The sequence below is a fragment of the Durio zibethinus genome, chromosome 5 (assembly GCF_047325235.1).
Source record: "Durio zibethinus cultivar Kanyao isolate XHJ-2024 chromosome 5, ASM4732523v1, whole genome shotgun sequence".
In the NCBI taxonomy this organism is placed as follows: domain Eukaryota; kingdom Viridiplantae; phylum Streptophyta; class Magnoliopsida; order Malvales; family Malvaceae; genus Durio; species Durio zibethinus.
In genome coordinates, this window is record NC_143166.1 from 22,002,533 (window position 1) to 22,025,756 (window position 23,224).

Here is a 23,224-nt window from a genome sequence, read left to right on the forward strand (position 1 = left end):
TGTCTCTTGGAGGATAGTTATAGCTTCAACGGTCAAGCCACAGCAAATTTAGCCATTGGATTAAATCAAACAATGAAAACAATGAATATGGTACAATTGCGCATCTATACATATAGCCCACATTTTTGTGCCAAAAAAAGAAAAGCCCTGGTACCATTCTGCATTTGGACTTGCAAACATCCGACATTAACAACAAATTATGCTCTCTTTTCCTTTTTTTAGCAGTTCATCTGTTTACGCGAGGTACAAATAAGACCAACTGGCAATCTAAAATATGATAAAATAATATAACATAAATACGATATCAATATAAAATACGAAAATAACACAACTTAAAATTTTAACAATAATTACATCTAAATTTAATAAAATAAAAAAATATATTTTATATTTTTATGTCAATACAAAATTATGATACGTAATTTTCATGTAAAACGATACGAATACGCGAATTTTAATATTTTACACGATACGAATACAAGAATCATCATGCCTAAATAGGACCAATATGAAACGAAAAAGGAGAAAAAACATGTAAACACAAACAGTAATCACACTCCAAATAACATTCAGGGTTTATGTTGAGCAAATATGGAAGTGCGAATGGCCTGATGAGGAGGAAGAGCTTTTCCATTTACAAGCACCTGCTCCAAGAAATCCACTCGAATCGACTTGAACTTGTAACACTGGAATAATTTCAATAAATAAAAACTCAATTACAACTTAGATGGTTTTGACGAGATCTATACTAATACAAATATCATGATTCCCAAGCCCATCCTCCCAAAAAAAAAAAAAAAAAACAAGAGAAGGTGAAGTCTAGTAGAAAAAAATACCTTTCCTTTCCAAGAAAACTCAACGTTATGGAAATAGGGTTCCAACAAAATTAGTACATCTCCTTCTTTAATCTGTGACCATAAGGTTTACTTAATTCAAACACAAAACTCTAAATGACAAATAAACAGAATCAAATTGCAGAAAAAAAAAATAAAAAAGGTAGACTGACTGGGAATAAAGCGAGAGACTAAGTTGATGCAAACATCAAAGCAGTATACTTACTGCATCATTGCGTATACCATATACTGACAGTACAAAGCAGCTTTGATTTGAATCGCACACCAAATAGTATCTGCTAAACCAAAATAAATTTAGCTCATATTTTGCCTAAGAAACTCATCAGGTAGGAATGGAGAGGAAAAGGGAACTCTTGATTTTAGCTAATACATGATTCAGAGCAAAAAAAAAAAAAGGGCCAATTTTACAAGCAAAAACATGCTGCTGCTGCTGCGAACCTCCTTCCCTTTCTCTCTCCCACAGTTAAGAGTATAAAGCTGAACTTAAAACCTGCTGAAAAGCCTGAACCGAACCTGGTCAGATCCAAGTTTACTGAAAACTCAAAGACCCAAACCCAATCTAAAACAACCCAAACCATAAATAATTCGAATCCGAAACCATCTGAACCTGAAAATCATATTGAAATATAAGATCTAAAATAGTCTTAAGCCTGTGTGAACCTACAAACGACTTACATCTGACGAAAACCCAAACCTGAAACTACCCAAAATAACTAAAACTCAAAAGTGATCCAACTCCCCTTTTGCCACCTCTACCCACATGCTTACAGAAAATGAAAAGGAAAAACTTTATATTGTCAAAATAAGGAACTTGACATTGCCTTTATCTTGTTTGTAGACAATAATACTTTGCCTTTATAATTAGATTCAAGTCATTTGCAGGTTCCCGTGTGAACCTGCAAACAACTTTTATAGAGGCAATGCAAACATGAGAGGAACAAATGAAGAAAGAAGAACAAAGGCGGATTCCTAAAATCTAGCAATTCGATGATATCTAAGAATGGTATAGAGAAATTAGATGACAAAGTGACAAGACATGAAAAAATACTCAAGAGTGAGATGGGTGCCTAATTCAATTTCACTCTACCTAGGTAGTAGGTTGGGTGGGACATCTCCCTCACTATGTACTAAAAGGAAAATAGCTTGATATTGATTAAAATCCAATTTATAAAATGCTAATCAGAATTGTATAGTTAGAGTTTTATAGAAAAATATACTCCATACTATCAAATGTGATCCAATTTCTTTCAACCCACAAAACCAAAACAAAACCATGCAAATTGATCCAATCTTTCTTGGGACTAGGCATTGAATTGAAACTTTAGCTAACCACAATCCACCCTGTTGGCAAATTAGAGGTTGGCCGCGTCCATCAACTCCATGTACTTGAACGCCGTAGGTGCTTGTGTGTGCTGAATGCACTATAAGGTTAGGGTATGTGTCACGGACCTAAGGAAAAATCCTGAATCTCACATCGAACATAATAAGAGGGTCACTTGGGTATAAAAGAGCTCACACCACCTCTTCCTTATGAGGAACCTTTTGTAGGACAAAACCGTGAGACCAGGGGAGTCAGAGCGGATAATACCTCACAAGGGTGTGAACCGTGGCAATTAGGTTGATCTGGGAGCTCGGATGAGTGGATGCCCGGGTCCCGGAGCAGCACGAGTTCGGAGCTTAAGTCTTCACCTGTGACAAGTGGTATCAGAGCCAGCCCTAAATTGTTTGACCCACGTCAAGCCCCTCGAGGGAGGTAGGCAGGGTGGCCAGCCTCCGTGACGAGGGCCTCACGAGGTTGGGTGGAGAGAATGTCATGGACCTAAAGAAGAGTCCTGAATCCCACATCAAACATAATAAGAGGGTCATTGGGGTATAAAAGGGTTCACATCACCTCTTCCTTGTGAGACGCCTTTTGTAGGATAAAACCGTAAAACCATTGGGGCCAAAGCGGATAATACCTCACAAGGGTGTGAAACGTGATAGTCAGGCTGATTTGGGACGTCAGATGGGTGGATGCCCGAGTCCCGGAGCCGCGTGGGTTCGGAGCTTAAGTCTTGACCCGTGACATATGTGCCTTCCTAACAACAATTGCTTTTGGGAGAGTTGATAGCACCTAAGGCCCTAAAGTGGTATCAGAGCTAAGGTCACGGGTTCGAGTCCCAATGGTGTTGTTGGGGGGAGAAGATTGTTGGCACCAATGCAGGCCAGCCCGCACGGCCAAGGCCAGGCTTGCAAGATGCTTGTACCACATCTAGAAGGGCCCAAGGGAGTAAGTGCACACCTAGATCTTCTAGAAGTGCACAGGATCAGTAGGAACCTTTTGGAGGATTTGGTTGACCCTGAAAATCAGAAGTAGAATCCTATATTAATGTGTATTCTGTGTAATCCCTGATTTTTAAGAGATATTATAATCCCATGATTCTAAGGACCTTTTGGAGGATTTGGTTGACCCTGAAAATCAGAAGTAGAATCCTATATTAATGTGTATTCTGTGTAATCCCTGATTTTTAAGAGAGATTATAATCCCATGATTCTAAGGCTTAGCCATAAGTGTAGCTGGGGGCCTCAACTATAAATGAGGGTCGCCCCACCCTCCTTTGTACATCATCAGACACTTTGCTTCAGTAATATACAGAGCATATTCCAGCAATTCTCTTGTTCTTCTATTTTTCTCAAACTTGCACATTCTGTCCTTCTAGTTGTTTTAGTGCCCGCATGCTTGTGTTTTAGGCTGACTTAGGCTAGAAGGAGATGATTCCAAGCCTAAGGCCACACGGATTCTAAGTCTTAGGTCAAAACCCATGAGAGTTGGTATCAGAGCAGTTTCGGTTTTGCTTGTGTTTGTGTGCAGGTTAGATCACAATCAAGGAGATGGCATCCCAAAGCGATGTTGCTAGCCAACAAATAGAGGCCTAAGAACAAGGTTGCGAAAAGGGACAAAAAGGCCAGTTCAAAAGACATCTGGTCCACCATGGGTGGGAGGTTGTCCAAGGTGGAGGTGACCCTGGGCGATATGAAGGAAAAGCTTGATGATGTAGAGACTCACGTTGAAGTGCTAGACTTCATGGAGGAGCTCAAGGATAAGTTACAAGCTGCTCTCAATGAGGGCCTGGACATGATCACCCAGAGGAATCAAGCCTTGAAAGCCCAGGTGGAGACCATGTGTGATGGCATGGAGGCCATGCGCAAAGAGATGGAGGAGCTCAGGAGCGAGCTCGTTGCGTGCAAGACTGCCATTGGGAATGGCATGTTTACTAGAGCGTTTAAGACCTGTGTGGTGATTCCCAAGCCCAAGGAGTTCAAAGGGACTAAGGTGGCCAAGGAAGTAGACAACTACCAATAGGGCATGAAGCAGTACTTCTGAGCCACAAGCATGCAAGAGGATGCTACCAAGGTAAAGCACCGCATCGATGTATCTTACTGATGTTGCCTTCTTGTGGTGGAGGTGCAGGTGTGATGATGTAAGGCACGGGGGTGCCATGATTGGAACCTACGCAGAGTTCAAAAAAGAGTTCAAGGAGCAGTTTTACCTGGAGTACACCAATGATGAGGCGCGGTCGAAGTTGCGTAGGCTTAGCCAACAAGGGGACATAAAGGAGTATGTCCAGAAATTCTTTGAACTGATGCTTCAGATTTCAAATCTAAGCGAGACCGAGGGTTTGTTTGCCTTCATGGATGGGCTAAAGCTGTGGGTGAAGCATGAGCTACAAAGGCAGGGAGTTCGTGACTTGGCTAAAGCCATGACTATTGCTGAGTCCTTGGTGGAGTTCAAACCACAGAACAAGTTTGAGTCTTCTAAGCCCAAGGGAAAGGGCAAGGACAAGAGGGATTGGGAGAAGCAGTCCAAGGGAAAGGACCGTGATCGACAATCCAAGGATGGGGACCAAGACCGTTTGGACAAAGATGGCGAGGAAGCCACCAACAGGGACGTGGAAGGCAAAGGGAGACCATGAGCTGATCTCATGCTACCTATCTAGAGGAAGCCACATAGCGCACAACTGCCCACGAAAGGGCAAGCTGGTTGCTGTAGACAAGGAGTCTGACAAGGAGCCAGAGGCAAGGGCAGCAAAGCTTAGGTCGTTGGTGCTCAATGCTATCCAGAGTAAGGGAATCCGCAAGCCAAAAGGCTTGATGTTCGCGAATCTGATGGTTGCGGGCACAAAAATGAGCGCACTAGTGGACCCAGGTGCCTCACATCTGTTTATTTCAGGTGATGGAGCCCAAAAGCTCAGACTAAAGGTGCAGAAAGAGACTGGTACCATCAAGACAGTGAACTCCAAGGAGGTTCCAGTCATTGGAGTTGCACGGGGAATGGAGTTGCAGCTTGGAGACTAGGAAGGCAAGGAAACAATTGAGGTAATACCCCTGGATGACTGAGTTTATGATTGGGTTAGACTTCCTTGTTCGGATTAACGCCCTTCTCGTGCCTTTTGCCAATTGTATATGCATTTTGGATGCACGGTGCCAATGCCCTGTACCATTGAGGGGTGGGTTCAAGATTAGGTTTAAGGTGGTGTCAGCCATTCAATTTGCCAAGGTGGTGAGCAGGGTTGAAGACACCTTTGCAACCCTGAAATATGAGGAACCAAGGGAGAAGGAGACCGATACCCCCTTGGAGGTGCTAAAGGTGCTGGAGTCCTTTAGCGATGTGATGCCTGCAAAACTGCCTAGCAAGCTACCACCTAAGAGGGAGGTGGACGACAAGATCGAGCTGGTGCCCGAGGCCAAGCCACCAGCTAGAGCCCCTTATCAATTGTCCCCACCAGAGTTGGAGGAGTTGAGGAAGCAACTAAAGGTAGAGAATAAACTTCTAACTAAAGCAAAGAATGACTTAAAAAAAGAAATTGAGCTTTTAAAATTAAATGCTGATGACTAAGAAAAATGAAAATTTGCATAACTCATTTTCTAGATTTTATACGGGACATCAAAAACTCAATGATATGCTTGAAACACAAAAAGCATTCTTTGATAAAGATGAATTAGGATATAATAGTGGTGACAAAGACTCACTTGAAGAATTTCCTTGTTAAGCCAAATGATTCATCTAGCAAATATACATATTGTCATAAATTGATCATTCTATACAATATTGTTCCTTGAAGAAAGTCACTCATAGAGGTAAACTCATTAGGAGTGTGTGAATTCCAAAAGAAGTTAGCACATCTCAAGATAAGATTACTAGGATGAAGTGGATTCCAAAAGGTACAAGAATTGAGTACTAACACTCGAGGACCCAAGAAAATTTGGGTATCCAAAACAAAAATTTGATTATGTTCTTATAGGTGGATGAGCAGTGCTACAAGGCAAATTCAAGCAAGAACAATCTATGATACCTTGATGGTGGATGCTCAAACACATGACCGAAGACATGACTCGATTCAAGGATTTAAAGTCTAGAAGTGGAAGAGATGTTACATTTGGAGACAACTCCAAAGGTCAAATTGAAAGGATTGGCTCCATTGGTAACAATTCTTCTACTACTTTTGAAAATGTTTTACTTGTGAAAGGACTTAAGCATAATTTACTTAGTATGAGTTAATTGTGTGACAAAGGACTTAGAGTTGTATTTGAATCTATATGCTGTCAAGTGATTGATATCAAGACTAACAAACTTATTTTTATTGGACATCGTCAAAGAAATGTTTATGTGGTGCATTTGGATGATCTACCTTCTAAAAATGTTTGTTTTATGGCTCAAAAAGAAAATGAAAGTTGGATTTGGCATAGAAGACTTGGACATGCAAATATGCATGTAATTTCAAAACTTTCTCAAAATGATTTGGTTGTTGGTTTACCAAAATTAAAATATGAAAATGACAAGGTTTGTAATGCATGTAATCAAGGAAAACATAGAAAAACCTCTTTCAAACCTAAGAATTGTATTTCAACCACTAGACCTCTCCCATTACTGCATATTAATCTTTTTGGTCTTACTAGGACAATGAGCCCTGATGAAAAACAATATGGGTTTTGTTATTGCTGATGATCTTACTAGATATACATGGGTTCTCGTCTTGCATTCAAAGAATGAAGCTTTGGAAAAATTCATCACTTTTTGCAAACAAATACAAAATGAAAAAGAATATTGAATTTATAGTATTAGAAGTGATCATGAAAAAGAATTTGAAAATCTTAGCTTTAATGTGTTTTGCAGTGAAAATGGTATTAGCCATAATTTTTTTGCTCCTAGAACTCCTCAACAAAATGGGATAGTAGAAAGGAGAAATAGAATTTTAGAAGAAATGGCTAGAACCATGCTTTGCAAAATAATTTACCTAGATATTTTTGGGCGGAAGCCATTAATACCTCTTGTTATATTATAAATAGAGCTATGATTAGACCAATCTCAAAGAAAACTCCCTATGAACCTTTTAAAGGAAAAAAGCCTAACATAAGTTATTTTCATCCTTTTGGTTGCAAATGTTTTGTTTTAAACAATGAAAAAGATAATCTTGAAAAATTTGATGCAAAAAGTGATGAAGGCATTTTCCTAGGATATTCTTTGAATTCAAAAGCCTATAGAGTCTTTACTAAAAGAACATTAGTTGTTGAAGAGTCTATACATGTTCTATTTGATGAATCTAATCCACCTCCGAGAAAGGTGTCTTTTGATGATGATGTAGGTATACTTCAAAAAAATATCACTGATGTATCACATGACATTGAGAAGAACATTCAAAAGGGGGATGATGAGTTTCTAGAAGGACCACAACAAATAGAGCAAGAACCAAATCATCATAGAGAAAAGAGGTATGTCAAAGATAGTGAGATTATTGGTGATCCAACTCAAGGGGTAAGAACTAAATCTTCTTACAATGTGTGTAATTATGTTGCCTTTCTCTCTCATATAGAACCCAAGATCATAGATGAAGCCTTGGGAGATGATCATTGGTTATTGGCTATGCAAGAGAAATTGAACCAATTTGAAAGAAGCCAAGTGTGGAATATTGTACCTAGACCCAGAGATCATCCTACTATAAGCACCAAATGGGTTTTTAGGAATAAAATGGATGAGAATGGCAATGTTGTTAAAAACAAAGCGAGGTTAGTAGCTCAAGACTATAGTTAAGAAGAAAGAATTGATTATGATGAAACCTATATCCCGGTTGCAAGGTTAGAAGCCATTAGGATGTTGCTTGCACTTGCATGCTTCAAAATTTCAAGCTCTTTCAAATGAATGTCAAGAGTGCATTTCTAAATGGTTTTATAAATGAAGAGGTGTATGTAGTGCAACCTCCCCGGTTTGTAAATTCTCAATTTTCAAATCATATTTATAGATTGACAAAAGCTTTATATAGTTTAAAACAAGCTCCTAGAGCTTGGTATGAAAGATTGTCAAAATTTTTAATTGAAAATGGTTTCAATAGAGGAAAGGTTGATACTACACTTTTTATTAAAACAAAAGGAAAAGACATTCTAATTGTGCAAGTTTATGTTGATGATATTATATTTGATGCTACTAATGAAGCTCTTTGTCAAGAATTTACTAAGACTATGTAAGATGAATTTGAAATGAGCATGATGGGAGAGCTTGCATTTTTATTGGGATTAAAAGTAAAGCAAACAAAAGATTGTACTTTCATCAATCAAGCAAAATACATAAAGGACATGCTCATAAGGTTTGGCTTGAAAGAATCAAAGCCTTACTCAAAACCTATGAGCACTTCAACAAAAGTTGACAATGATGGAGGGAAATGTATTGATTCTAAATTATATAGGTCTATGATTGGTTAATTGATATATCTCACTGCAAGTAGACCTGATATAATGTTTAGTGTGTGCTTATGTGCTAGATTTCAATCATCACCTAAAGAATCACATTTACTTGCTGTTAAAAGAATTTTTAGATACCTTAAGGACACTCCTAACTTAGAATTATTGTATCCAAAAGGTTCATCTTTTGCTTTGCATGCTTATTCCGATGCGGATTTTGGTGGTTGTAAAATTGATAAAAAAAACACTTTCGGTACTTGTCAGTTATTTGGGAATATACTTATATTATGGTTTTCCAAGAAGCAAAATAGCGTTGCTTAATCCACAATCGAAGCGGAATATGTAGCGGCCAACAATTGTTATGCTCAAGTTTTGTTGATTAAACAACAATTGGAGGATTCTAGAATTACCATGAACCACATTCCCATTAAATGTGATAATACTAGTGCCATTAATCTTACCAAAAATCCAATTCAACACTCAAGAACTAAGCATATTGAAATTAGGCATCATTTCATTAGAGATCATGTTCAAAAGGATGATATTGTGCTTGAATATGTTGATATCTTGCATCAATTAGCTGATTTTTTACAAAACCTCTTGATAGAGATAGATTTTATACAATTAGAGGTGAACTTGACATGGTGAATGCTCCTTGAAATGCAACTCTTGATAAATTGATGGTTTACTTGAACAAATATGTGTTCACTTTTGATAATGTGTATGATTACACTTGAAATGTTATGATGCATGTTTAAATAGTTATATTGTATTTTTTTAATTAAAAAAATAAAAAAAAGGCTACATGTGAATTGATTAATCCTATAGAGGACCAGATCAATTGGTTTTGCACCTAGTAGCAAAATTGAGTTGGGATGTGCATGAACCGATCGATCCCTTAGGGGACCCGAGCGATCAGGTACGCTAGCAGACTTAAAACTCATCATCTTTGGCTTCTCAAATTCTGACTCTTCTTCTTAAAAAACCCCACACGAGCTCCGTCTTCATCTTACTATTTCATTGTTCCTCTATACCATAACCCTCTCTCTCACAAATTCTCTCAAAACTCATCCTTTACAATCAAAATTTCTTACAAATATCTTCAAGTTTTCTTGTTTTCTTGCAAAATCTTCATCTAGTCTCTTAGAAATCATACTAAAATCATCACAAATCACTCCTACTGATTTCTCTCTCTAAAATTTTAATCCCTTTTTGAACCTTCATCATTCCCTCAATATTCCTACATCTTACAAATTTATATCACTTCCTATCACTTACATTGTTAGTTTCCTTCATCAATTTCATAAAAGATTACCTATTTTCTCATATCCAATTTGCCCATAGCACCTAAAACCAAAGCAAGTGTTGGAACAAGAAGGACTCCTCCAAAGGAGGCTTCTATTTCATCAATTAAGCCTTCATTCAATCAGAATTTTGCAAATCCTAATGCTAAGGAGAGGTATGAAATGCATTTTGCTCATAGGGAGGTTAAGCATAAAAGGCTAATATCTCTTGAATTTCTCTAATTTATTGGGTTTCCTTATCTGCATGTATTTAAGGATTTTGACTGGATGAGTTATCTGTGCATGGATGGAATAATTTATGAGAATCTAGTTAAGGTGTTCTATAGTAATGCTACACATATTGAGATTGAAGAGACTGGAAATAGATATTATCTTAATAGGTTCAAAACTTATGTGATGGGTAGAGAGATTGTGTTTAATAAGCAATGAAACATTTATGTTGGATGATGATGGGGACACAAACACCAGGTGTGAAATGTTGGATTTAGCTCAAGATATCTTTGGAAATGAAAACTTGAGAATTACTCCTACACAGGCCACTAAACTCTCTATGCATGATAGATTGTTGCACCTTATAGTTACTCATGTTTTGGCACCTTTTGGCACCCAATATTCAACTATTAGGAAACAAGATTACTGGTGAATGTACAAGATCAAACATGAGGAGAAACTCAATCTTGTGCACTTTATCTTTAGTGACATGATGAAAGTAGTACAAAATCAGAAATTACACCTTCATCTATGGGTTTGCTATATTTACTGAAGAAATTGAATATCAACACTAGGAGCAATAGAGAAATTGTATTTAATGACCAAGTTAGCATTCTTGGAGTTCATACTTTGCACAGTACGAGTTATATACAAAATGCATTTGGTTTATGGATTAGAAAGACAAATGTTAGGGCTGTGCAAGAAGAAGAAAAGCATGATATTCCAGATGTTCCTTATATACCTCAAGAAGAACCCTGTAGTCCACCATTTGATACTCAAGGTGCACTATAAATTATGATGGTTCAAACGAATAGCTTGCACTCCCTGGTTGGAGACATGAACTCAAAGCTTGAAATTTTGAAGTTATATCAAAATGCCATGACTGAAGAAATTCGCCAAATAAAGACTAAGATGAACCAACACTATCACCATTTCCCACCTTATCCTCCTCCTCGATGATCCACCCGGATGCCATGCCTTAGATGTTTTCCCTACATATCTATCTTTTTAAATTTTAATTTTTCTTAAAGACAGTTTGCATTATTATTATTTTTTTAAACCTTGGTATTTGATGTTTATATTAATAATATATGCATTTTATTTTCATAATGGCATTTGGTATGTTGCATTGGAGTTGGTTTAAAATTGATGTTATGTGAAAATTGGTATATTGATCGAGTTGCTATGACATTGCGTTGTGGAATTAAGTTGATCTAATTTGGACATATATTAAGCTTATTGTAGCCTTGAATTAATTGTCATATTACTTTGATTGTCTTGATCTTTTTGCTATGACAAAAAGGAGGAGAAATAATGACATGAAAAGTTCTTATTGATAAGGTTTGCAACAAAAGGTCATTTGATCTTGATATTGATGGTTATATTCTAGCTCTTAGCTTGTTTAAATTTCTTTATGCTTAAATTAGGGGGAGTCTACTTTTCAAATGGAAAAATGTATTTAAAGCAAAATTTTCACTTAGTTTTGTTATATCAAAAAGGAAGAGTTTGTTAGCCTTGAATTGATAAAAGTTTTTGAATTAACAAAACAAAAATTTGCCTAACTTGAATCAAATTTATTTTATCTCAAATTGAACATTTTTCCAGCTTTCTATCTTGCCAAAAATTATTTTTGAACTGAAGCAAAACATGTTCTGGAAACAAAATTGGACTTTTGGACAATTTGGGATAGAAGGGATCGATCCCCTCATGTGACCCGAGCCAAGGATCGATCCATTTTTTTTCCAGTAGCTTATCTCGTGCAAGTTTTTCAAAATCAATCGATCCCTCTCTTTAAGGATCGATTGGCTAGGTTTTCTAATTGAACCGATTGATCCCACTTTCAAAGCGATCGGTCCATTTTTTATCCAGAAACAAAATAGGTTTCAAAGTTTGCAGATGGGATCGATCCCCCTACACAGAGGATCGATCACCTGGGATAGAGAGTCGATCAGGTCCCTTACCTAATCAATCAGGTGCGCAAAATTGATCTAATTTTCAACTGACCGAATCGATCCCCCATATTAAGGATCAATCCCCCGGTGCCTAAAAAGCCTCAACGGCTAGTGTTTTGTTTGAAATTTTGCAAGTTTCCAAGCATTAAATGCAAGCAATGGCTATCTTCCTTTTTTCAACATATAAATGAAGATTTCCCACTACATTTGAAGGGTATGAAAAGCCAAGAAAACTTATTGCTTCCATTTACCATCTTCTCCAAGCATTAAAAAGCATTTTAGAGAGAGAAAAGTGCAGAAAATTTATATTGTATCTATTTTTCTCTTAACATTCTTCCTAATCTTGATTTGTGCTTCAAATTAGTAAACACCCAACCTTAGAGAGGTTCTTTGAGTTTGCAAAACAGTCAAAAGCTTGTATTGTGAGGTTGTGAGCTTAAGAGGGAGGATAACCCTTAAAAGATTATGGTGTTGATTGTATAGAGCTTTGAAAAGCTAGGTTGTAACAATCAACACATAATGGATTGAACTCCTTGGCAAGTGAGGCTAATGGAGAGGACATAGGTCCCTAAAGGAGGGCCAAACCCCTATAAATTTCGGTGTTTGATTTTCTATCTCTATATTTTGCTTTCAAGATTATTAGTATACTCATATTTGTTGTGTTTATTTGCTTAGAAAAATTTATATGTAAAATTTGTGCTTATTGGATATTGAATTTTGAAAATTTTATTATCAACCAATTCACCCCCTCTCTTGGTTTATTTCAAGTCTTTGAGCTAACACACCCTCATCTAGTTGAAAATAATTTTTTTTCACATAATAATGACATATAACTTGGTTAAAACAAGGGTAGAGTCCAAAAATTTTCAGCAGGTTTTCAATCATAGCAACCATTCACTTTATGTCTAAAGACTTCAGAACCTTGCCCATAATATCTATGATCTCTAGAGGCAGCATTCTCATTTTAGATAGATCCCACTTGGTACTTATTTTTAACCCATAAGAAATGCCAAATAGCAATTAAGTTTGCACCAATATTGCAGACCAGCATGCTGTTTACAAAAGTCCATGTAATGATTAGCAACATAGACCACAAAGCACATGTTTTTAGTCCTAATAACACAAGGGATCTTCCATGTGCTTGGATTCATAGAATTTCGAAATTATGGCTTCAAAGACAAGCCATATAAGTCATATATGCAAACAAAGGATAACTTTATAGGCACTATAAAAACTCAATAAAAGAACAAATGGAGATGTCAAGTAGATTTCTTACAGAGGGGTGATACTCTCATGCTTAACAAACAATAGCACTTTTCCCACTACAGCAACTCCCTTGTTCAGGCCTTCTGACAGCACATCGAGAGTGGCCCTTTTGTATGAGGAATTCACTAACACAAGAAGATGCAAATAAAAGGTACTCAATATATTCCAAAAACATTGAATAGAATAAGCAAATTAGAAGCTCACTTGAACTTAATGTGAACTGATGACTAAACACAGTAGAAGAGTCAGGTTGCTTACAATTAACAGCACCAATTGTTGATGCTAAAGAAGCAAGTATTTTTTCCCTAGAATGTCCCTGTATAACCTATCTATCAGATCAACTCCATTTCAGAGGAAAATGATATCACACAACTAATGAGATTCACCACCAAACAATCTTAATCACACCAGTAACGAAAAGCATGTATTCTCTCATCATGTTATAGCCAACTCATAGAAACTATAATTTACAACAATGATTTCACAAAATAAGTGTTTCTTAACCACTTTTCTATCAAAAGCAATCCATGAATGCATGTAGCATTATCACTGTGAAAGTGAAATGAAATAGTCAACAAAATTAAAGCAGTTCACAAGATCATTATGAAAAAATATATCAAAAGAGCCATAGACGAATGGGTCAAAATCTTAGAATAAACTCTCCCCCTTTTCCTTCCCTCTCTTCCAAGAACCAGATGAATAGATAAATTTTGAGAGAAAATTATGTTTTTATTTGAATTAACAATCTTTGATAGGCTTTTCTTATGAGATTTGACATGGAAAAGCCACAAACATGTTTACACACTAATTAGAAAAGCTAAGGGAAGCATCATTGATATAATTTATAGCAGGTAGTATATCTAATGTGGGGACAAAAAGATGATTAAAGGACTAAAGTATTTACAATTATATCTGATAACTTTGCTATATTTTGAGGTTCACTTCTAACCTTTTATTATTTACTGAATTATTAGGATACTTGGGTTTAGGTTCTGAGTTTAGGATTATATTTGGCATTTTGTATTACCTTTTAAATTTAGGATGGAAGTGCAAGCTACAAGTGCTTATTTTATTTTCAATTTCTAGAAGCTCTTGAGATTTGAACTATTGACCGGGTGGTTCTTGCTATTTTTTTCTAAGGGCAGGTGCATGTGCACCATTACCATAAGGTAACTAATTCAGCATTTATCCCATAACCATTCTATTGCCTTCTCAGAGAAAAAAATACATTACCTTCAGCAAATTCTCTAGTTTCTTAAGAAGATTGACCATCTTTTCAACCTCCTCAAAAGCATTGAGACTTGGATCCTTTAAGGCAGCAGCTTCAAAGCCACTAAGAGCCCTATCGTAATTCTCTAGATATTTGTTTACCTGAAAACAGAAACTCCATCAGAAAATCCATATCAGCAATGGCATGCAGCACACTTATTGCAGTTAAGTGGACATGAAGATCCTTTATCAGACTTGTTTGCTGCATTAAAGATAGTGAACATATTAAGGTGAGGCAAGCATTTCATCAGACGAGAGTATTTGTTTTCAGCCTATCAGTCTTTGAAACTGAAAAGGACATATCTACCAATATAATAGTACACTTGTAATAAGAAGAGACCAAGCACTCAAAGAGCTGAGGCACCCATCATCTAAAAGCTATTTCTCAGCAAGTTTGTCATCCAAAATACTCTCAAAGAAAAAGGTATGAAGGAGTAAACTCACTGTTGCACCATTAAAATATAGGTCTGGATTTAACTTCATTCTTTCATCTTTCTCCTGGCATATGTCATCAATAATTAACCACATCCCTCAAAATAACATGACTACATCGAAATTAAATGTTAAAAGTAGTGCAGCATACAAACCAATACAATAAGAAAAGAAAAAACATTGTCGTTGCTACACCCACAATCATATGATAACCCTATATAATTGAACAATCAACTCATCTACATTTAATGATTAGAATAAATCATCATTAAATGTATCATGCAGTGAAGCTCTCATTCCACCAGCTTACAGCATTTTGGTATGCCTTTAAGGACTGCAGAAGTTTGCTATGATCCCATGCCCCAGTTACAAAAAAACTTGTCAGGCAAGCATTTCCCAGATTATCTGTCAAAAGGAAAATGATGCATATTAAGGGAAGAGTTCACAGTTTACATAGGTTAGAATTGAAAGGCTTCTCAAATAATTAAAGGGTCAAGACAAGAATGGCATTCTTTAGCAACATGCACATACAAGGAAAAATGAAAACCATTTACGCATGTAAATACACCATACATATAGAGAGAGAAAACAAAATACACCATACATATGGAGAAAGCAAACATTCTTTCTTCAGATTGAAGAAACTTATAAGAATATTATTTACCTATAGAACTATTGTTATTAATTTCATTTCACTGCCGGCTGTACGGGCCAGTATACTCCAGTTATGCCAAAATACAGTAGTACACTGAAGGGTGATTTTTCGTAAAGAACTTGATACCAGACACTACTAGTTGTTTTCATTAGTTTCAGCTGGTTTCGATGAATTTCGATGGAATAGCTTTGTTTCAGCCAGTAAATGAATGTGGAACATGTTTTGTAATTTTTAACTTGTCTTTTATTGTTTAACTACTTTTAACCTAATAAAAATAAAGCTAATGAACAAAGCAATCCTTGAAAGTTGGGTTTCTCTATTTTTTTCTGCAAATTGTTTTGTTTTACACTTTATTTTTTCAAACCAAAATTCATAAGTATTTCAATCTCTTTAAAAAAAAAAAGCAATTGTGTTCCCTCTCTAAAGTTTAAGAATCCTAAAGCTAAAATTAATTTTTTTCATCTATTTGTTTTTATCTTAATATATTTTTACATTAAAAAAGAAAATTATTTATTTAAATATCATATGATTTGATTAAGTATTTAAAAATATAATGACAAATTGATGATATTATTTGTTATACTTTTAAACTTATTGTTTTGGTTTTTCAAGATATTATATATTTATTTTGCATATTATTAGTATTATTATTATGTACAAATCCATGTACATTTATAAATATATTTGTATTAAAGCAAAAATTCCGAAATAATATGCCAAAACAACTGATTACCAACATATACATTTTTTTAAAGAAAACTGAAATGTTATACAATACGATATTAACAACTTGGCGTAGAACTCAAAACGTAAGTCCTGGGTTGGCTAGCATCACAAAAGGAGATTTATAAGACCAAAAACTCTTTTCGTTAATGAAATTGATATAGTAAATTTTTAAAAAGAATTTTAGGATAAAAGTATAAATTTCAAATGGACAAGAAAAAAGAGAGTGAGGAAAAGATATAAGATTTCAGAGTCTACTATTTTGTAATTAGTTTCCATGTTTATATTTTCTTATTAGTTTCCTCATTTATCTTTATCCTTTTCCATACAAATTTCAAAAATTACACCTAGTTGGTCTCAATTTCAAGGCTGAATTTCGACTACGAAAAATTCTGGTTGTTTTCCCTTGAGTAATTCAAAAGAATACTCTTTCAACAAAAATTCTAACTAGGTTTACATATTCAAACTTATTCTATCTCTAAAACCTTACATTACCATCATTGTTTTATTCACAATTTCCACAAAGGCATAGCTTCTCAAACATTATCCTAACAACTTGTACAGCCTTTTTTCACCCCACTTATATTCAAAATTTCAAGGTTTTAACAACCCTTCTAAACGTCTCCTGACAAAGCATTAAATGCATGACCTACCATACCTATTATTCAGAGCAGTTACAAAATTTCAGGTGGAATCTTAGATTCATATCTGAGCTTCATAAACTGGAAACATAATGAATGAAAGTTGCAATGATGGAAATGATTTGATATTTCCTCAGTTTAGTAAAATAAAGGCAAAGCTGTAAATCACAGTATTTCTTATCCTTTGTTTTGTTCTTCTTTTCTTTATAATCCAGTTTTGATGGATCAAAAGCTTTTCTTAGTCGAAACAAAACCCTCTAACCATTTTCAACCTACTCTTCTCTATACCACCAATTAGACAAAAAAAAGAGCCTCATACTATGATATTCCATCTACTAGAAATTCTAATTTACCAAGTACAGCTGAAAGAAAATCAAACTAACCTTGTTAGTTTATTTGTTTATTTTAGTAGGTTGCATGTGGGCAAGTGATTAATTATATAATCAGATATTTATGCAAAATATTAGCTTAACAATTAAAGGGATTCTAAATTTTAATTTGTTAAAAAGAAAAGTATGTCTAAATGTAGTGTTTGAATTGTAAACCTAACAGGTACATGTACTTTCATTACTTACATGGAGAGGATGATATTATGTAGAATTTGCATATATTTAAGCATATTTTAGAATTACAAATAATTTTTTTCACAGCCTCCATTGGAAAACCAATAGTTGGACATTCTAGCATAAAGAAGTTTTGTAGTTAATCCAATAATTTTCAGATTCTTCTTATTACTACATATATTTTTTTTAAGAAATTGTCAATATTTCTCCTTCAAATTAACTGCTGGTCCAAGTTAGATTTTGTTCCCTCAACTATTTGAATTTGGCAGTTTTAGTCCTTCTAACTCAATTTTAATGAATTTAATCCTTACACTTTTATTAAAGGTTAATTTGAGAACAACTGATAACATTGATAAAATTTTTCTGTTCATGATGGGGCATTTTGCCGATGACATGGCATAATGTGGTGGATTAATTTTTTGACCAGATGACACATATCAATCTATAAAATCACATCTATTGTAATTAAATAATAATTAACATTTTTTAGAGTCTGAACAATTTTAGTATTTTTAAAAATAAAGGTTTTTTCTTTTGGCTAATGCATGCATGTGAGCAAAAAAATTCAAAGTTGGCATGCCACATCATCAATGAAAAGGCCACATCATAGAAATTAATGACAAAACTTCAAAACTGTTATCAATTGTCCTTAAATTAACTTCCTTTAAAGTAAAAAAATTCATTAAATTTGGGTTAGATTGAAATATTAGAGAGACCAAATGTCAATTTTGACCTTAAATGTTTCTTTGTGTTCGATATGAGGAGTCAAACTACTAACATAAGAGATGTCAAGAACCTATAACTATAAGTAAAAGGGATAATGATCAAATTTACCACTAACAAATTCAGAGTTCCAAATTCACCTCTATTTTTTGGCAGTGCAATTCAATAGCGCCATACTTCATTTTTTGGTGCAATATCACCATTTTACCATTAAGAAGATGAAATTGACCACAGAGATGATGAAGCAATTATTTCAAGTAAAAAATTTTACAAGTTGCAAAGTTGCATTAAATTAAACATGTAAAAAGATTACATGTCACAAAAATTATAAAAATCAAGTTTTTTGTTTCTTATTTTTCTATTTTTCCTCCAGATATTTTAGGAAAAATAAAATAAATTAGGAAAAGAAATCCATCCTCTCATAGTTGTAGGGTTCAATTTTTTTTTACTCTGAACCAAATAATGCTAATTCGCACTTTTACCATGTTTATATTATATTATCATAGTTAGAATTTTTTAAATACAACATATGTTTTAATTTCATGTCAACAATTAACAGTAAAAGAAAATAAAATCTTTGACACAACATCCTTTTTCATTCCTATGTGATAGGAACTGCAACAAAAAAAAACATAGCAGAGTAATATTGCACCCAAAATTGAATGGTAATTTTGACCATTATCCCCATAAAATTTTAAATTAACTGAGAGAACAAATCTGCTGCATATTTTGTTTCTGAATCATATTGAAGGCTGAAAAAAGTTGGATATGCTACTAAAGGTTGAAAGCATGATACTGGTTCACAAGAATCTTACACCAAGAATTTCCATCCTTGACATCCAATGTTATAGCTTCCTTAGCATGTTGAATGCTCTGTTCAACCATTTCTGCCTGATTCTCAGCGCCTACAGATGAAGGATAACTTTTGTAAGAAACAATGAAGCACCTTCATTCATGTTCAAGCCATAAAGAAGCCCTGAAATAAGAGCAACCATATTGCTTGGCAGTTGATAATACAGTTTTCTAAGTCATTTATTTATTTATTTTGAATGAAGGCAGAAACCCAAGGTAGTTTTGTGATGCTCAACTACCTTAAAACAGCCAATTGCTTATCCTGATAACCAATTAAGATCTAGTACAAGAGCATTGAACTGCCACATTAGAGTAAGCCATAGCTTTTCCAAATGTTAAGAGTTTGTTTGAATGAGGAATTTTGAAATAAAAGCATTTTAAAATGCATCAATTTAAAGTAACAATATTTATATTTACACTGTTTGAATAAACATTTTTTAGAATCAAATTTTGAATATTGGAATTTGATTAGATAAATAAAATAGTTATAAAGAAAACAATGATGCCACGAATAGAAAAATAATAATACACATATGGGTATCATTATATTAGTAATAATGTACAGATGTCACTAATAATATGAAAAAGTCAAGAAATATATTTAAACTTGAGTTTTTTAACCAAAATTAAAGAAAATAAAAGTTGCACAAAAAAACGGACACTTAATTGTTCAAATCTTATTAATAAACCACGAAATTTCATAAATCCCACCACAAGAGTTTCGACACGAGAAATTTTGGCCTTCAAAATTTCTAATCGAAATTCTAAGAATTTTGACTTAGAATTTTTATGTAACCAAACAAGATAATTTAATTTTAGAATTTTGAAATTCTCTTTAATGAAATACCTCCTTGAAAGCAATCATCCAAAGGCACTGTAAAGTGAACAGAACTTCATGCAAAAGTTTGACTGGGACTATTATAGACAGGAATTACACAACCAAGTGCTAAAAATGAGGAAATATCATGACCTAAAAGTATCAAAAATTGGCTCTTAGATAGTTGTCTTATTTTAAACAGCCACTGACAAAAACATAATGTAGGTCAAAGAAGTATAACAACTACCTCCGTTGAAATTCAAGATTTTATTGGTTGGATTTTAATGCAGGCTATTGTTGAATGCGCTAGCAGCAAGTTACCCCGCTAGCAATGTCTTTTAGACACAGATAAACAATCAAAAGCAACCAAGAAAAAAAAAGAAGACCGTAAAATCCCATTGACTGACACCAATATGAAGCATATCCAATTTCTTCATCAGCTCAAAAAAGTTGGTTCCACGTAAATCAAAAGAAATTATTTGACATTGGTTCTTTTCCCTAATATATCTGTGAATATAAATTCATTTTTGAAAGAGCAAGTTTGCTAATGTGTTTTCCCTATGTTCTCACATTCAGCTTCACAACTACCACAACCTACCTTACTAAGCATTCCAACCACACTTTAAAAATGACTAATTGACTACTTCTAATCCCCAATAGGCTGATAATTTTAAGTTGAAGAACAGATTGGCTGGCTTCTTAAGTCCAGAAGCATCCAAAAACCAAGCACGATAGAATAACAAGAATTAAGCGAGAAAAAAAAAATCCCTTGCCTTGAACCATTCTTCTTTCCAGCATTGATAATTGGCAAAGTATCTTCTTATTGGACCCCTGTATAATACAAACCAATATATACAATTAATTGGCATGATCTGTAAAGAAAGCGTAATAACTAATACACACACTTACACACAAACTTAAGAATGAAAAATCTAATATGGATGATACCTTGCTTAGTGCAAGATTAAAGCAGTTCTTCGCTGACGTTAAATCTCCCTTCTTCCAAATGCAGTTACCCAAACAGAGCCAAGCATCTGCAAGAGATGGATTCAACTTAACCTGGGGCAGAAAATATTAGATAAAAAACATGAGTCTTAATCAAAGTCCAAGCATTATGGCAAGCCATAATAGCAAACAACGTTCTGTTCCATCTTACTGCTTTTGAGAGATGATCCTCTGCTTCCTTCCTATAGTCAGGCACTACATCTAATATCTTCCCTCTTAAATACTCATATGTTGCACGCTGTAAAGGCAATTTTCTTTGTTCTGCAGTAAAAATGTTCAGTTTAATGTTTAACGAGAGATAAAGATTGATACAAGTACAATGTTAAATAAAGAAAAGGGCTTGCTTAAGAATTTCGGGTCCCATTGTTGTTTGTTGAATTCGACGGTGTCATTGCATGTCAGAAAATGATATCAATATGATAAAAATATAATCACACCTACCTAAGAGAAATATATAGCTTGAAGTCTGAAGTTGGTCCCTTTACTTTAAGGACAATTGAGATCCTGTGTTAAAACTCTAATGCTAATTTGGATCATGCACATTTTGGTAAAGACATGGCATGACAAGATGGATTCAATTTTTCACCGTGTGGTAAATATCAATCTAAAAAATCATATTCTATTTTAATTAAGCAATGATTAATTCTTTTGGAGATTCTACAAAATGTTTTTATTAGTTTTTATTCGAAACAAAGGTTTATTTTGCGCATTTGTGTTGGCATGTCATGAAATCAACAAAAAGAACACATGGCCATAATTAATAACAAAAGTTTAAAATCTTTTTAATAAAAGCATAAGTACTAAATTCATTAAAATTGGACTAAAACATCGAATTGAAATAGTAGAGAAATAGCAGAAGGGCCAAATTCCGACTTTTTAGACTGAAATATATGATATAATTCTAGTAATAGGTATTTCAGCCTTCATGCTATTCTCAAACAATAAGCTTTATATCGGCATTCTTCTTTTCAAGGTTAGGTTATAATAACCGGAAATTTTTAAAGCATTAAATTCGTATTGCATACATAAAATGTAGAATCTAACCGATTGCTTGCAACAAAAAAGAACAAAATAAAAGAATTTTCTATCCAATTTTATTTGATCCATGAAAAAAAAAAAAGAGACGTGTATGACTTGGGAAAATACCAGCAGGAATAGAATCGAGGGGCTTGAGAGCGAGATCGGATTCTTGTTGCAGTTTAGAGATTTTATCATCTGGGTTTTGAGGGAAAAAAGTGTCTCTAAGCTCGTATAAATCATCCGCTGCTTTTATGGCTTTTCCCCATACATCCTCTTCATTTCCAACAGCTCCTGCCATTTTACTTCTTCAGCGGTTACTAACTAAAAGTGAGAACTGAGAAGCCAGAAAAGAGATATTGGATTTACTAGAGAGGGGAAGGACAAAAAGCCCTAAGTCTAGGGTGCAAAACGTTTCACCTTCTTAATTTTTTCTTCTTGGTTTGGTCGTGTCGAAGCAAAACGCAACGCACCATTTTTATGTACTCTACTCCAGAACGGGGCACCGTATATGTTTGAATCTCGAAGTGGCGATAAGTCGGGTTTCGTTTGGTTTGGTTATTTTGAGATGGTAATTATCTTATATTAAATTTAGTCTATATTTAAAAAATAAAATAAAATTATAAGTATGATTAATTATTTTTTTGGTATAAAATGATTTAATTCTCTCAAAATAGAGAGAATTATTTTTAATCTATAAAATTAAATTTATATGTTTTATTATACTTTTAAAAATTATATTAATAATTTAAATTGTATAAATTTTAAAAAAAGATAATTTTGATTAATAAATAAATTATCCTATCATAATCTTTACATATATCAAACATTAGATATGATGATATTATTTAATCTAATTCTATTCATAATATCATCTTATTCTATTCTATCTTAATCTTATATACCAAATACATCATTAGGTTATTTGAGTCTTGATGATTAAGTTGGTGTATTTTTATTTAAATTATTAAAATTTAAAATTAAATTAATATAATTCTAAATTATTTGAAGTTAATTTTTTAGATCATCAAATTTGAATAATTTTAAGTTCGGATTAAATGAACTCATTTTATTACATTTCTTTTAATCAAATTAAATTGAATCATGTTCGAACAAAATTTTAAATTTAGATAAAATCTTTTGAACTTAATAAATCTCTTATTAATTTTAGGTTAAGCTAACATAAAAAGAAACAAAAGTTTTGATGCTGAACTTTGAACTGAAAGGT

The 23,224-nt window shown here is 34.1% G+C and overlaps 1 protein-coding gene across 8 annotated transcripts; it reads right to left on the reverse strand.

Annotated features, from left to right (window-relative positions):
• Positions 1 to 361: 361 nt before the first annotated feature.
• LOC111282844 (uncharacterized) lies at positions 362 to 22,499 on the reverse strand. Of its 8 annotated transcripts, none has more exons than XM_022871104.2 (13): positions 22,126 to 22,496; positions 21,131 to 21,240; positions 20,923 to 21,033; positions 20,748 to 20,805; positions 19,121 to 19,210; positions 15,311 to 15,405; positions 15,013 to 15,066; positions 14,533 to 14,670; positions 13,558 to 13,615; positions 13,310 to 13,424; positions 1,060 to 1,132; positions 837 to 908; positions 362 to 686 (listed from the first exon to the last, which is right to left on the reverse strand). In XM_022871104.2, exons 1-13 carry the CDS (start codon positions 22,295 to 22,297, stop codon positions 570 to 572), a joined length of 1,263 nt encoding a protein of 420 aa, XP_022726839.1. In that variant the 5' UTR covers positions 22,298 to 22,496; the 3' UTR covers positions 362 to 569. The 8 variants fall into 8 exon arrangements, 7 of the variants coding, with proteins under 7 accessions (XP_022726839.1, XP_022726840.1, XP_022726842.1 ...); XM_022871105.2 differs by having other exon boundaries at positions 1,060 to 1,129; positions 22,126 to 22,492; XR_002689290.2 differs by lacking the exon at positions 1,060 to 1,132 and having other exon boundaries at positions 22,126 to 22,498.
• Between the last annotated feature and the right edge of the window lie 725 nt (positions 22,500 to 23,224).

Bases quoted from the DNA above. Each gene is read 5' to 3' on its own strand.
- LOC111282844 (XM_022871104.2), bottom strand. From the start codon at position 22,297: ATGGCAGGAGCTGTTGGAAATGAAGAGGATGTATGGGGAAAAGCCATA. The intron at 15,406-19,120 runs GTAAGATTCTTG...TCCTTTTGACAG, and splicing joins CAAGGATGGAAATTCTTGGT to ATAATCTGGGAAATGCTTGC. The intron at 909-1,059 runs GTAAGTATACTG...TTATGGTCACAG, and splicing joins ATGGTATACGCAATGATGCA to ATTAAAGAAGGAGATGTACT.